General features: G+C 38.7%; 1 protein-coding gene across 6 annotated transcripts in view; it reads left to right on the top strand.

The window, feature by feature from the left end:
- Positions 1 to 15009, top strand: part of PIK3C2G (phosphatidylinositol-4-phosphate 3-kinase catalytic subunit type 2 gamma) — a 366119-nt gene that overhangs the window by 323791 nt on the left and 27319 nt on the right. For all 6 annotated transcript variants that reach the window (XM_019936917.3, XM_019936884.3, XM_073788986.1 and 3 more), the window contains one exon: positions 8037 to 8131. In XM_019936917.3, the coding sequence (XP_019792476.2) occupies positions 8037 to 8131 (95 nt within the window). The remainder of the gene's footprint in view (positions 1 to 8036; positions 8132 to 15009) is intronic.

Raw genomic sequence — 15009 nt, 5'->3', positions numbered from 1 at the left:
CAGTAAGTTAAGCAAAATGAGAAGACAGAGAAATACGCAGCAGATGAAGGAGCAAAGCAAAAACCCACCACACCAAACAAATGAAGAGGAAATAGGCAGTCTACCTGAAAAAGAATTCAGAGTAATGACAGTAACGATAATCCAAAATCTTGGAAATAGAATGGAGAAAATACAAGAAACATTTAATAAGGACCTAGAAGAACTAAAGAGCAAACAAACAATGATGAACAACACAATAAGTGAAATTAAAAATTCTCTAGAAGGAATCAATAGCAGAATAACTGAGGCAGAAGAATGGATAAGTGACCCGAAAGATAAAATAGTAGAAATAACCACTGCAGAGCAGAATAAAGAAGAAAGAATGAAAAGAATTGAGGACAATCTCAGAGTGCTCTGGGACAACATTAAACGCAACAACGTTCGAAATATAGGGGTCCCAGAAGAAGAAGAGAAAAAGGGACTGAGAAAATATATGAAGAGATTATAGTTGAAAACTTCCCTAATATGGGAAAGAAAATAGTCAATGAAGTCCGGGAAGCACAGAGAGTCCCATACAGGATAAATCCAAGGAGAAACATGCCAAGACACATACTATCAAAAATTAAATACAAAGAAAAAATTAAAAGCAGCAAGGGAAAAACAACAAATAACACACAAGGGAACCCCCATAAGGTTAACAGCTGATCTTTCAGCAGAAACTCTGCAAGCCAGAAGGGACTGGCAGGACATATTTAAAGTGATGAAAGGGAAAAACCTACAACCAAGATTACTCTACCCAGCAAGGATCTCATTTAGATTTGATGGAGAAATTAAAACCTTTACAGACAAGCAAAAGCTAAGAGAATTCAGCACCTACAAACCAGCTTTACAACAAATGCTAAAGGAAATTCTCTAGGCAGGAAACACAAGAGAAGGAAGAGACCCACAATAACAAACCAAAAACAATTAAGAAATGGTAACAGGAACATATATATTGATAACTATCTTAAATGTAAATGGTTAAATGCTCCAACCAAAGGACATAGACTGGCTGAATGGATACAAAAACAAGACCCATATATATGCTGTCTACAAGAGACGCACTTCATACCTAGGAACACATACAGACTGAAAGTGAGGGGAAGAAAGAAGATATTACATGCAAATGGAAATCAAAAGAAAGCTGGAATAGCAATTCTCATATCAGACAAAATAGACTTTAAATAAAGACTATTACAATAGACAAAGAAGGACACTACGTAATGATCAAGGGATCAATCCAAGAAGAAGATATAACAATTGTAAATATTTATGCACCCGTCATAGGAGCACCTCAATACCTAAGGCAAATGCTAACAGCCATAAAAGGGGAAATCAACAGTAACACAATACTAGTAGTGGACTTTAACACCCCCTTTCGCCAATGGATAGATCATCCAAAATGAAAGTAATTAAGGAAACACAAGCTTTAAATGACACATTAACCCAGATGAACTTAATTGATATTTATAGGACATTACATCCAAAAACAACAGAATACACTTTCTTTTCAAGTGCTCATGGAACATTCTCCAGGATAGAACATATCGTGGGTCACAAGTCAAGCCTTGCTAAATTTAAGAAAATTGAAATCGTTTCAAGTATCTTTTCCAACCACAATGCTATGAGACTAGATATCAATTACATGAAAAAAACTGTAAAAAATACAAACACATGGAGGCTAAACAATACGCTACTAAATAACCAAGAGATCATGGAAGATATCAAAGAGGAAATCAAAAATACCTAGAACAAAAAAAAAAAAAAAAAAAAAAAAAAATACCTAGAAACACACGACAATGAAAACACGATGACCCAAAACCTATGTGATGCAGCAAAAGCAGTTCTAAGAGGGAAGTTTATAGCAATACAATGCTACCTCAAGAAACAAGAAACATCTCAAATAAACAACCTAACCTTACACCTAAAGCTATTGAGAAAGAAGAATAAAAAAACCCCAAAGTTAGCAGAAGGAAAGAAATCATGAAGATCAGATCAGAAAGAAATGAAAAAGAAATGAAGGAAACAACAGCAAAGATCAGTGAAACTAAAAGCTGGTTCTTTGAGAAGATAAACAAAATTGATAAACAATTAGCCAACTCACAAAGAAAAAAAGGGAGAAGACTCAAATCAGTAGAAAAGGAGAAGTAACAACTGACACTGCAGAAATACAAAGGATCATGAGAGATTACTACAAGCAACTATATGCCAATAAAATGGACATGTGAGAAATGGACAAATTCTTAGAAAAGCACAACCTTCCAAGACTGAGCCAGGAAGAAACAGAAAATATAAACAGACCAATCACAAGCACTGAAATTGAGACTGTGATTAAAAATCTTCCAACAAACAAAAGCCCAGTACCAGATGGCTTCACAGGTGAATTCTATCAAACATTTAGAGAAGAGCTAACACCTATCCTTCTCAAACTCTTCCAAAATATAGCAGAGGGAGGAACACTCCCAAACTCATTCTATGAGGCCACCATCACCCTGACACCAAAACAAGACAAAGATGTTACAAAGAAAGAAAACTACAGGCTGATATCACTGATGAACATAGATGCAAAAATTCTCAACAAAATACTAGCAAACAGAATCCACCAGCTCATTAAAAGGATCATACACCATGATCAAGTGGGTTTTATCCCAGGAATGCAAGGATTCTTCAATATATGCAAATCAATCAATGTGATAAACCATATTAACAAATTGAAGGAGAAAAACATATGATCATCTCAATAGATGCAGAAAGAGCTTTGGACAAAATTCAACACCCATTTATGATAAAAACCCTCCAGAAAGTAGGCTTAGACGGAACTTACCTCAACATAACAAAGGCCATATATGACACACACACAGCCAACATCGTTCTCAATGGTGAAAAACTGAAACCATTTCCTCTAAGATCAGGAACAAGACAAGCTTGTCCACTCTCACCACTATTATTCAACATAATTTTGGAAGTTTTAGGCACAGCAATGAGAGAAGAAAAAGAAATCAAAGGAATCCAAATCAGAAAAGAAGTAAAGCTGTCACTATTTGCATATGACATGATACTATACATAGAGAATCCTAAAGATGCTACCAGAAAACTACTAGAGCTAATCAATGAATTTGGTAAAGTAGCAGGATACAAAACTAATGCACAGAAATCTCTTGCATTCCTATACACTAATGATGAACAATCTGAAAGAGAAATTAAGGAAACACTCCCATTTACCATTGCAACAAAAAAGAATGAAATACCTATGAAAAACCTACCTAAGGAGACAAAAGACCTGTATGCAGAAAACTATGACACTGATGAAAGAAATTAAAGATTTTACAAACAGTTGGAGATATATACCATGTTCTTGGATTGGAAGAATCAACATTGTGAAAATGACTATACTACCCAAAGCAATCTACAGATTCAATGCAATCCCTATCAAACTACCAATGTCATTTTTCACAGAACTAGACAAAAAAATTCACAATTTGTATGGAAACACAAAAGACCCCGAGTAGCCAAAGCAATCTTGAGAAAGAAAAACGGAGTTGAAGGAATCAGGCTCCTAGACTTCAGCTTATACTACAAATCTACAGTAATCAAGACAGTATGGTACTGGCACAAAAACAGAAATATAGATAATGGAATGCACATTTTGTTGCCCTTATTTTTGATAGAGGCAAGGATATAAAATGGAGAAAGGACAGTCTCTTCAATAAGTGGTGCTGGGAAAACTGGACAGCTACATGTAAAAGAATGAAATTAGAACACTCTGTAACACCATGCACAAAAATAAACTCAAAATGGATTAAAGGCCTGACTGTAAGGCCATGCACTATAAAACTCTTAGAGGAAAACATAGGCAGAACACTCTATGACATAAATCACAGCAAGACCCTTTTTGACCCACCTCCTAGAGAAATGGAAATAAAAACAAAAATAAACAAATGGGACCTAATGAAACTTCAAAGGTTTTGCACAGCAAAGGAAACCATAAACAAGACCAAAAGACATCCCTCAGAATGGGAGAAAATATTTGCAAACGAAGCAACGGACAAAGGATTAATCTCCAGAATTTACAAGCATCTCATGCAGCTCAATATCAAAAAATCAAACAACCAAATCCAAAAATGGGCAGAAGACCTAAATAGAAATTTCTCCAAAAAGACATACAGATTGCCAACAAACACATGAAAGGATGCTCAACATCACTAATCATTAGAGAAGTGCAAATCAAAACTACGAGGTATCACCTCACACCAGTCAGAATGGCCATCATCAAAAAATCTACAAACAATAAATGCTGGAGAGGGTATGGAGAAAAGGGAACTCTCTTGCCCTGTTGGTGGGAATGTAACTTGATACAGCCACTATGGAGAACAGTATGGAGGTTCCTTAAAAAACTAAAAATAGAACTACCATACAACCCAGCAATCCCACTACTGGACATATATCTGAGGAAACCATAATTCAAAAGATTCATGCCAAATGTAAAATAGATAGCTAGTGGAAGCAGCCACATAGCACTGGGAGATCAGCTCGGTGCTTTGTGTCCACTTAGAGGGGTGGGATAGGGCGGGTGGGAGGGAGACAGAAAAGGGAGGAGATATGGGGATATATGTATATGCATAGCTGATTCACTTTTTTATAAAGCCGAAACTAACACACCATTGTAAAGCAATTATAGTCCAATAAAGATGTGAAAAAAAAAGTTATGTACCACAGTGTTTATTACAGCTCTATTTACAATAGCCAGGACATGGAAGCAACCTAAGTGTCCATTGACAGCTGAATGGATAAAGAAAATTTGGCACATATATACAATGGAATATTACTCAGCCATAAAAAGAAACGAAATTGAGTTATTTGTGGTGAGGTGGATGGACCTAGAGTCTGTCATACAGAGTGAAGTAAGTCAGAAAGAGAAAAACAAATACCGTATGCTAACACATGTATATGGAATCCAAAAAAAGAAAATGGTTCTGAAGAACCTAGGGGCAGGACAGGAATAAAGATGCAGACGTAGAGAATGGACTTGAGGACATAGGGAGGGGGAAGGGTAAGCTGCGACAAGGTGAGAGAGTGGCATGGACATATATACACTACCAAATGTAAAATAGCTAGCTAGTGGGAAGCAGCCACATTGCACAGGGAGATCAGCTCAGTGATGTGTGTCCACCTAGAGAGGTGGGATAGGGAGGGTGGGAGGGAGACGCAAGAGGGAGGAGATATGAGGATATATGTATATGTATAGCTGATTCACTTTGTTATAAAGCAGAAACACACCATTGTAAAGCAATTATACTCCAATAAAAATGTTTAAAAAATGATAATAATGGGAGGACTGGGTGAATAGGTGTTAGGAATGGGAGGAAGGCTTTTTACTGTATACTTTAAAAATAAATTTTCATTTTTGAATCATATGAATATATTATATCTGAAAGGAAGTTAAATTTTGAAATGGTATTTTTTAACATTAATGGACACATTATGCATAATTAAGCCCGTATTAGCTGCTGTAGTGCCATGCATTCAAGCGTTTCAACACAGTCATTCTTTGGACCAATAATATTTTAACAGTTCTTGGGGTTACTATAAATGGTTAGATTAAGCATGATTAGATCCCCCAGAATCACTTGAAGCAGAAAAATCAAGATATTCTAGCATCTTCTAGTCCCTGTGAAGCTATTCTCAAAAGTCTCCCTCTCTGGGCTCTTCGTTTAAATTCTTTCCCTTAGGTTATTGACCCCTTGTTGCCCCTTATAGCATGATGTTCAAAAACATAGTCTTTAGAGATCATTTGACCCTGCCTAAACTTGGACCAAAATACCTCAGTTTCCTCATGGGTAAAATGGAGGTAACAAACTTTGTAGGTTTGCTGTGGGGATTTAGTGAGTTTATGTACGTGAAACTGTTAGCTCAACATTTGGCACACAATAAGAATTCTAAAAATCCTAAGTACCTCTGCTATTACTACATTGACTACTAAGACTTCCGAGTGGCCTGTATTTTCAGTGGGTTCTAAAGTCTGACATGTTTTGATGGATACTGTGATTACTAATCTTGCATGAAAGGTTTAGGGTGGAATATCATCTTCAGTCAATTCAAGTAACAGTTGCATGATTATCATTTAGACACTCACCCATAAATTTATGCTAATTTCCTGTCTGAATTAAAGCTCCTCTAATTAAACACATTAAGTTTCTAATTAATAATCCTTGCACTCTTTAATTCAAAAATTATGTTCATTGTGCATCAAAAAGTATCAGCATTTTTAGCATACTCATACCAAAAGTTCAACTACATTTTTGTATTATGAAATACAATTTACCCAAGTACTACAGTCAAAATTATCTCGTAGTTTCTCAAACTCACAGCGTCACTCAGTCATCATAATCAAGATATTTTAAGGAAGAATTTTTTTATTATATTTACGTAATTACCATTTCAGTTGTAAGAAACACTCGATGTGAATTTTAACTATTTCAATGTAAATAATCCACATTAACAATAAAATTAATTAATATTACCTATTTAAAATGTGTAAACTATTCTAATAAACATGTAAAAGGCTTTGGGAGAAGAAACATAAAGCTCAGGTTTAATTTTCAAATGTTAGGATTAGAGAGCTAAAACTGACTATCAGAAAACAACGTGGACCCCAGTGAGCCCACAACAAAACATTGCCAAATTCCTTATTAGTAGTAAATTTCTTCTTTCTGAATTCCCTCAGAAAACATACAACCAGAGATTACCAAGGGAAATATTAGAAAACTGTGAATTATGCTTAATCCTTGGGCTATAATCTGGAAAATTTTAATTAAAAAACTAAAGCCTTCGTTTTAATGTTGGAATGATATAACTTGAAAGGAAAATTGAGATTACTTTTGTCATTAAATAAACGTTTAGTGCAACTTTATGGAGCAAGCACTGATTTATATATCCCTTGGGGAAATAGGAAAAAAGTAAGCCCTAAGGGAGATTGTAATCCACTAAGCAAATTGAGACATGTAAGGTAATAATTACAATATAAATATTAAGTGATAAGGGCCGTGCTAAGGGGAGTTCAGAGGGTGGCGACCACAGAAACCCTTTTGCATTTTAATTAGGCCTTGCAGAAAGGTAAAATTTCAATAGCCAAAAATGGTGGAAGAGATCATTTTAAATAAAGGGAATAATATGAGCAATGTCTGCAAGGAAATAGCAGAGCATGTCTGTAGAACTGAACATACAGACTGCAGTATGAAATAATAAGAATGGGAAATAAGACAGATTCAATAAGAAGCAGTAATACAAAGCTGAAAAATTCAGACTTTTTCATAAGCTATGGAAAGCTATGAACAGTACTTTGATCGAAGAGTAATTTTATAAAAGTTGCCCTAGGAAGATTATACTGGTAATTGTGTACAAATACATTTGGGTTCTGGAGGAGGGGAAGAGAATGTTCTAGTAGTTCAGGCAAAAGATCCATATGCATCTGCACTAGGCACAGCAGAACTGGAAAGGAAGAGCTGAGTGTAAATATATGGAGTGATTGCAAACATTCACTGAGATCATCTCAACTGTCCTGAAGTAGATGACTATTATCTCCATTTTACAGAAGTCGATTAACTTAGTCACGGTCTTTAGTATAGTGCTGGGACCTGCACCCCAGACTCACTGACTTCTAAAGCCAACACTTTCAACTCCTATGTTCCCTAATACTTTAAGCTCATTGTACTGAATGTTGAGGAGAAAATTGCGGCCAAAAATGACACTGAGGTCTCAGGCTTTAATAATCGGGAAAATAATGGTATCGATTGAAACAAAACATAGACTATGAGGAGGTAGAATAGATTCAGGATTATTAGACACAAATCCTATCTTAACCAACCCAGTTTCCTGAAGAGTATTATGTTTTCAGTGTCATATGAAAAATGTTTCTTTTTCATATTATTCATTGGTCCTGCTTTAGTCTTTGAATGTTCAGTTTATCCTGTGATCAGCCACTTCCAATTTAATCCACTAAAACTCTACTGTTTCATCAGGTGAGAAGTTTCCTGACAAGAAGCCTAAGGTGCAGTTAGTCATAACATACGAGGATGCGAAGCTGACCATACTTGTGAAGCACGTGAAGAACATTGTAAGTTTATCTTATCTAATAAGAAACATGTAAACCTACGTTTAGAAATCACTTTCTTCCTTTAAGCAATTAATGTCAACGTTCGTGAGAGAAATGGGGCCAGCCACCAAGTGTAAGTAAGGAACAATGAACCAGGTACAGCATTGTGCCTCAGTGTAATTGTGATGCTTGGGGGAAAGGCTATAAAATATTTCACAGAGCAAGTCATAGAATGAAACCCAGACTTTATTCAAAATGAAGTGTCAGGACAAATCTAGTGAAAAAGCTTTGAAAAAGCAGGACTACCGGGGCTTCCCTGGTGGCGCAGTGGTTGAGAGTCCACCTGCTGATGCAGGGGACACGGGTTTGTGCCCCGGTCCGGGAAGATTCCACATGCCGCGGAGCGGCTGGGCCCGTGAGCCATGGCCGCTGAGCCTGCGCGTCCAGAGCCTGTGCTCCGCAACGGGAGAGGCCACAACAGTGAGAGGCCCGCGTACCACAAAAAAAAAAACAAAAAAGCAGGACTACCTAGAGTATTAAGAGCCAAAAGAAAAAAAGCTATGTCCCGAGAATTTACCCCTCTCTCATCACGCTGAGCTTTGTGGAAGACTGACTCATCTCTTTGAATAGTGCCAGCACCTTCTTTGTGAAGCCAGGAGCTCTTAGTGTTTTCCCACAGATTGCCATTGAGTATGTTATCATATTCTGATGTAATTGCTCAAGGGTATTTCTTTTCCCTCAAAAAGTAATAATTTCTTTGATGACAGGGACCCCATCTTTGCATCCCCAGAACCAAGAACGTCAATGGTAGTTAGCCTCTAAGGAAAACTAAAAGCTGCTTTCTCTATTATACCCCATTCCTTCCTGAAGATTGGTCGAGTCAGAGAGGCAAGGATGGCAACTGGGCCATGTCGTTAAGTAAGAGAGGGAGCTTTCTTTGTCACAAGGTAATTGATTAAAGGTCTGAATCTGGGTGCAACAAACAGAAAAGGGTAACTCTAAGCCTCACCTATTTCTCTGGTCTTTTGCTAGCCTAGCAAAACAGGTCCTCCACATGGTGAAACTCCCCAGGAGACTCCACATGGAGAAAGTCAGAAGCACTACCTTAGCTCTCTCCTTTATGCACATAAATCTCTAAGGATGCACCTTGAAGGACTTAAAGGAGCAAACTCTTCTCAACATGACATGCATTTGGAACACACTAGAACTTAATAAATATTTGTTCATTGAACAAATATTTGGCATAACTTTCAGGGAATGCATCCTTTACAAATTTAGTATTAGCCAGATACCTAAGGATGATTGTTTGTAAATCTATAGTGTTTGCAATCAGCCATTTTTGTAAGAGCTGGGCAAATATTATTAAATGTGTTTTTGTAGAACTTTCACTCATTAAAATAATTATTTTCAATTGCTTTTGATAAGTTAATCAGCTTAGCTGAGAATAGCAGTTGTTTAAGAAATTGTTAGGCTGGGAAATGAAGATTAAGTTAGATATTTTTTATAGCTGTATGCATGTTCATGGACTTTAAGCATCTGTATAAATATACATGATAAAATAATAGACTATTAAGAAATAGTGTTAATCAAGTTAACAGAACTTATATATGTGTATGATATATAATTGTCAATTGAAAACAGTCCTCTGGGAAACTATACATATATTTCAGTAATGTCATTGCTCAAAACATTTTAGGACATGCCTGTTGACATTGCTTTTAGCTCTGCATATAAACCACACAGTAAACTTGTTGATACTATTCAAGAGCCATGCCTAATGTTTGATCAAAAGCAGTATTAACCAACTTGGCCACCCATTTTATTCATCAGCTAAATCCCCAAATTACTTTTGACAGTTTTCAAAAATGCCCTTTACACTCAGATGAAGTTGCACTACCAATAAGTATATTCAAAACCAGTGTGATGCAGGCATAAAGGTGGGGAGTAAGTGACTAAGAGCAAGAGTTTAAGATTTAGATCAAGTTATAGGTAAATGGAAAATGAGCAGGTGAATCCTATAAAAATTTGAAAACCACTTAGGGCCGCTAGACCCTTTACATTGCCAATGCCCTCGGAAGGAAAGTTGTTAATAATGAAGTCATGCTCCCTACTAGTTCTTCTCTCCTCCACAATCTCTTAACATAGCCCTGGAACTCCTCTTTTTTTATTTCCAGGCTTGTGGCTTTAAATACCACTTACATGTCTTTTTCTTCCATATTTTATAATTCTAGCTTGAAAGTCTCCCTAAAATCCAGAATTATATGTACAACTGGTTACTCAACAACTCTAGTAGAAATTCAGTAGACAGCATAAATCTAATATACATCCAATCAGACTTCTGATTATCACCCCCCTAAACCTGCTTCTTTGGCAACCTGTCTCACCTCTAAATGGCACCTCCATCCTACTAATTGCTCAGGTTAAAATCCTTAGAGTCCTTTTGACTGCTCTCACAAACTACAACCAAACTTATCAGCAAATCCTGGGAGCTCAGCTTTCAGAATAAATCTAGAATCCCACCATGTTTCACCTCCACTGCTTACCACCGTTGGTTCAATCTACCATCATCTCTCACTGGAATTACTGCTGTAGCCTCTTAACAGGTCTCCCTGCTTCTGCCTTTATATCTTTTTAGTCTCTTCCTAACCTAGCATCCAGAATACTCCTTTGAGAATAAAAGTCAAATCCTGTCATTCCTGTCTCATATCCCTCTGGGGAAGGAATCTCATACCACTTACAATGAAAGCCAAGTATTGACGCCCTTGACCTCTCCTACCTCACCTTGTGCTACAGACTCCCTGAATCACTCCACTCCAGCCTCAGTGATTTTCTTCCTATGCCTTGAATGTTTCTGCATGTTTCTGCCCCAGGACATTTGTACCTGCTACTCAGCTTATTGGGACTGCTCTTCCCAGGCCCATGACTCAAATTCTCCATGGTTCAATCTCACATGTCCTAAACAACTGTGTTTAACTGTCACCTTTTCTGTGAGGTCCTCTCTGACTCCCATATGTAAAACTGCAAAACCACCCCTGTTGGTTGGCACTTCCAAACTTCCTTTCCTACTTTATTTTCTCCACTGCCCTGTATCATTGCTGTAAACCCGGAGGCTAAAGCAGGGCCAAGTATATAGTAGATGCTCAATGAATACTTTGTTAAATGAAAGAATGTTAAATTACTTCTAATGTGAACAACTAAGAACTAAGACTTTTTTCACCTTCCCCAAATCATCACAGCAAAGTTCTCAGGCTTTGCATTTTTCACAGCATCTCTTAAATGACTATTTTATTTCTTCTGCTTATCTGAAGACAGAGATAACATTATAATGTAAATGACAGAAAAATCTATCTGTAAATTCTCAACATATTTTCTTATTTCAAGTTTTAACTAATTGTTTATTTTTTTAGACTTTAGTATTTTCACATGCTTGAGTAATCAGACTAAAGAAGTTGTGCTTGGTTTTAATATTAAAATGAATTATTCTGCCTGCAGTTCTGTTATATTTAATAGTGAGTTTGATGAAAAGAATTGTTTATCTTATATTAAATCCTTGAAGCTTTCTCTAAGAATTACTTCCCTCCTGTGAATTTACAAGTTAAAAAAAAATTGCTAAATTTTTTTCCTTTCAAAGCAGCACGATATGATTTATCCTAGTGAACAGAGACTGACAAAGTAATGCAGGTATTTAGAAGCTTGACCAAGATTATTTTCAATAATTTTTCAGTTTATGTAACAGAGGAACATAGAAAAATCATTTAGATTTGAAATATGTTTTTAAATCTTTCTAGTGTTTTCCCATGTAGCCCACTTTAAAATGATCTCTTCCATTGACTTCTGCAATGTCTCTCTATATATTACAGTGTCTCTCCTGGTCTCATGGATTCCCCTAGTTTTGTGTCATTTCTAGACTGTTTTCTTCTACCTGCTCCAGAATAAGCCCATTCCAGAAGGCTCTAAAAGTAATCAATAAGCATGCCAGACTTCCTTCTGATATTGAATATGCTCACATTATGAGAGTCTCCTACTCTGTAACAGAATAATAAGTCATTTCAAATGAGGAGCAAGTCATGTCAGGGAAATCAGGGTATATCTCAAATGGAGTGCTGTTTAATCCTTTCATAAGACACAAAATCACAGAAAATCATTACTGTATGGAAATTAACAGAAGAGAGAGGGAATTAGTCAAACACAACAAGAACCCAGGCTAAACACACACACACACACACACACACACACACACACACACACACATACATGTTAAAATTTTATTACATTTTATTTTTTATTTTAAAGAATTCTTGTAATTTTATTATGTATGTATAGTCTGGGGGTCCTTGTTTTTAAAATCCACATTCCTGGATGCGACTCCCAATGACTGTGATTCTGTAGTTTGGCTTGGAATTTCTACATCTGCCTTTTACAGTCTTCTCCTGGTCTCATGGATTCCACTACTCTTTCACGTCTAGACTTGTTTTCTTCTCTCCTGCTCGCAAATACGAGCATTTCAGAAGGTTCTCTGACACAAGTGGTCCATGGACACACTTTGAGAAACATTTCTCATGGCTAATTACCCCATAAATGGCACTGTGCATACAATGGGAGTTCTGTACTTAGCACCAAGTGACTTGTGTTGCCCACTGGTTAAGAGACAACACATAGACTTGGTGAAGGTAACAAAAGAGGGTTGTGAAAATAAATCACAGATGATAGCAATATTCGACATGTAAAAATAACAATGTTCTATGTATCCTTTTAAAAACTTCTAACTTCTCACTCTGTGCATTCATTCTTTTGTTTCTTTTTGCGGTTTTTTTGTTTGTTTGTTTTGCGGTACGCGGGCCTCTCACTGTTGTGGCGTCTCCCATTGCGGAGCACAGCTCCGGACACGCAGGCTCAGCGGCCATGGCTCACGGGCCTAGCTGCTACGCGGCACGTGGGATCTTCCCGGACCGGGGCACGAACCCACGTCCCCTGCATCGGCAGGTGGACTCTCAACCACTGCACCACCAGGGAAGCCCTGTGCATTCATTCTTATCCTGAGTTCTTTAAAAGATGTTTACAATCATTACCCTGAACTCTTTCTTGGGTAGACTATCTATCTCCATTTCACTTAGTGCTTCTTTTGGGGCTTAATCTTGTTCCTTCATTTGGAACATGTTCCTCTGCTACCTCATTTTGCCTAAGTTGCCGTTTTTATTTCTCATTTTGCCTAACTTGCCATTTTTATTTCTATGTATCTCGTAGGTTAGTTATGTTTCCTGACCTTGGAGAAGTGGCTTTTTGTAGATGTCCTATGCATCCCGGCAGTGCACTCCCCTCTTGTCACCAGAGCAATATGTTTTAAGGGTGCCCCCTATGTGGGCTGTGTGGATCCTTCTGTTGTGGTGGGCTGACTACTGAGGGTGGTCTGGTGGGCTTGGTTGGCCCCCAGACTGGTCGGTTGCCAGGCCCTGCCTTGTGCAGAGGCTGCCAGCCACTGGTTTACCAGGCCTGTCACAAGGCAGCCAGCTGCAGCACCCCAGGGCCCTGAGGCTAGTGCTGGCTCACTGATGGCTAAAGCCAGGTCCTGGGGTTAGTGCTGGACTACTGGCAAGCAGAGCCGGCTTCTGGAGTCTGGTTGTAGCGCCCAGGAATCCCAGAGTTGATGTCAGATTGCTGGGAAGGAGGTGGGGGAATGGGGGAGAGGCCTCCTGACACAGTTGGGTACAGGGTCTGGGCTGTCCCAAAGCTTCTGTTGGCCTATTAGTTGGCAGGGCCAGGGCCCAGCTGGTCCCAGGGCAGGTTCTGGCCTTGGTGGGTGCACTAGGTTTGTACGCTGCGGAGCTGCCATTGTCCTGTGGCTAGAGTCCACCTGCTGGTGGGTGAGGCTGGTCCTGAGGCTAGTGCAGGCTCGCTGGTGGGTGGAGCCAAAGATTCTGGTGTTGGTTTCTGCCCACTGGTGTGTGGGGCTGGTTCCTGTGTCCTCTGGTGGGAAGGGCTGTGTCCAGGGGAGGCTATGGGCTCAGGAGGTCTTAAGGCAGCTGTCTGCTGGTGAGTGGGACTGTGTCCCTGCCTAGTTAGTTGCTTGGCCTGAGGCATTCCAGCTCTGGCACCTACAGGCTGTGAGTGGGGGCGGGGCTGGGTCCTGAGACTAATAAGCTAGAGGGAGGATTCCAGAATGGCACTTGCCAGCACTAGTGTCCACTGCCGCCAGCATCTGTGTCATCAGGGAGAGCTGCCGTTGCCTCCTGCTTCTCTGGGAGACTTTCTAGATCAGCAGGTAGGTCTGACCCAGGCTCCTTTCGAATCACTTTTGCCCTGGGTCCCAGAGCTTGTGAGATTTTGTATGCGCCCTTTAAGCATAGAGTCTATTTCCCTCAGCCCTCTGGGACTCCCAAAAGTAAGGCCTGCTGGCCTTCCGGAGCTTGTCTTCCCGATGCAGGACCCCCAGGCCGGGGAGCTGATGCGGGGCTCAGACCTCTTACTCCTTTGGGAGAAGTTCTGCAATTTTAACACATTATTGACTGGTGGATTTTTGCAGAAACTAACACCTGTGGCTGGCGATTTTTACCTAAGTGAATATCAAAACACCTGCATTTGATTAAATATCAACAACCTTTTTTTGCATTTAATGCATTTACTTGAAACTTTGTACATGTCTTACTAAAGCATTCTAATATTTCGTTAGAGTGTGATAGTGATAGGCAGTATAGCAGGCACCTCTGTGCAGGGGAACAAAACATCTATTACAAATACACCGTGTTTCACTGCTCTTTCCCCTGGAAGAGCAGACTCTACACTTTTCTGGCGGCAATTTTTTTTTTTTCTTTTAGTTCTGTGGGTATTATTCCCTCTAGAATATGTTCTTTTATTTTACCTGATAGTCGACAAGGTGGGTCTTTGCGGGAGGCTCTTTTAGA

This window comes from Tursiops truncatus, chromosome 11 (assembly GCF_011762595.2).
Source record: "Tursiops truncatus isolate mTurTru1 chromosome 11, mTurTru1.mat.Y, whole genome shotgun sequence".
Taxonomy (NCBI): domain Eukaryota; kingdom Metazoa; phylum Chordata; class Mammalia; order Artiodactyla; family Delphinidae; genus Tursiops; species Tursiops truncatus.
This window is presented reverse-complemented; position numbering and strand designations above follow the sequence as displayed.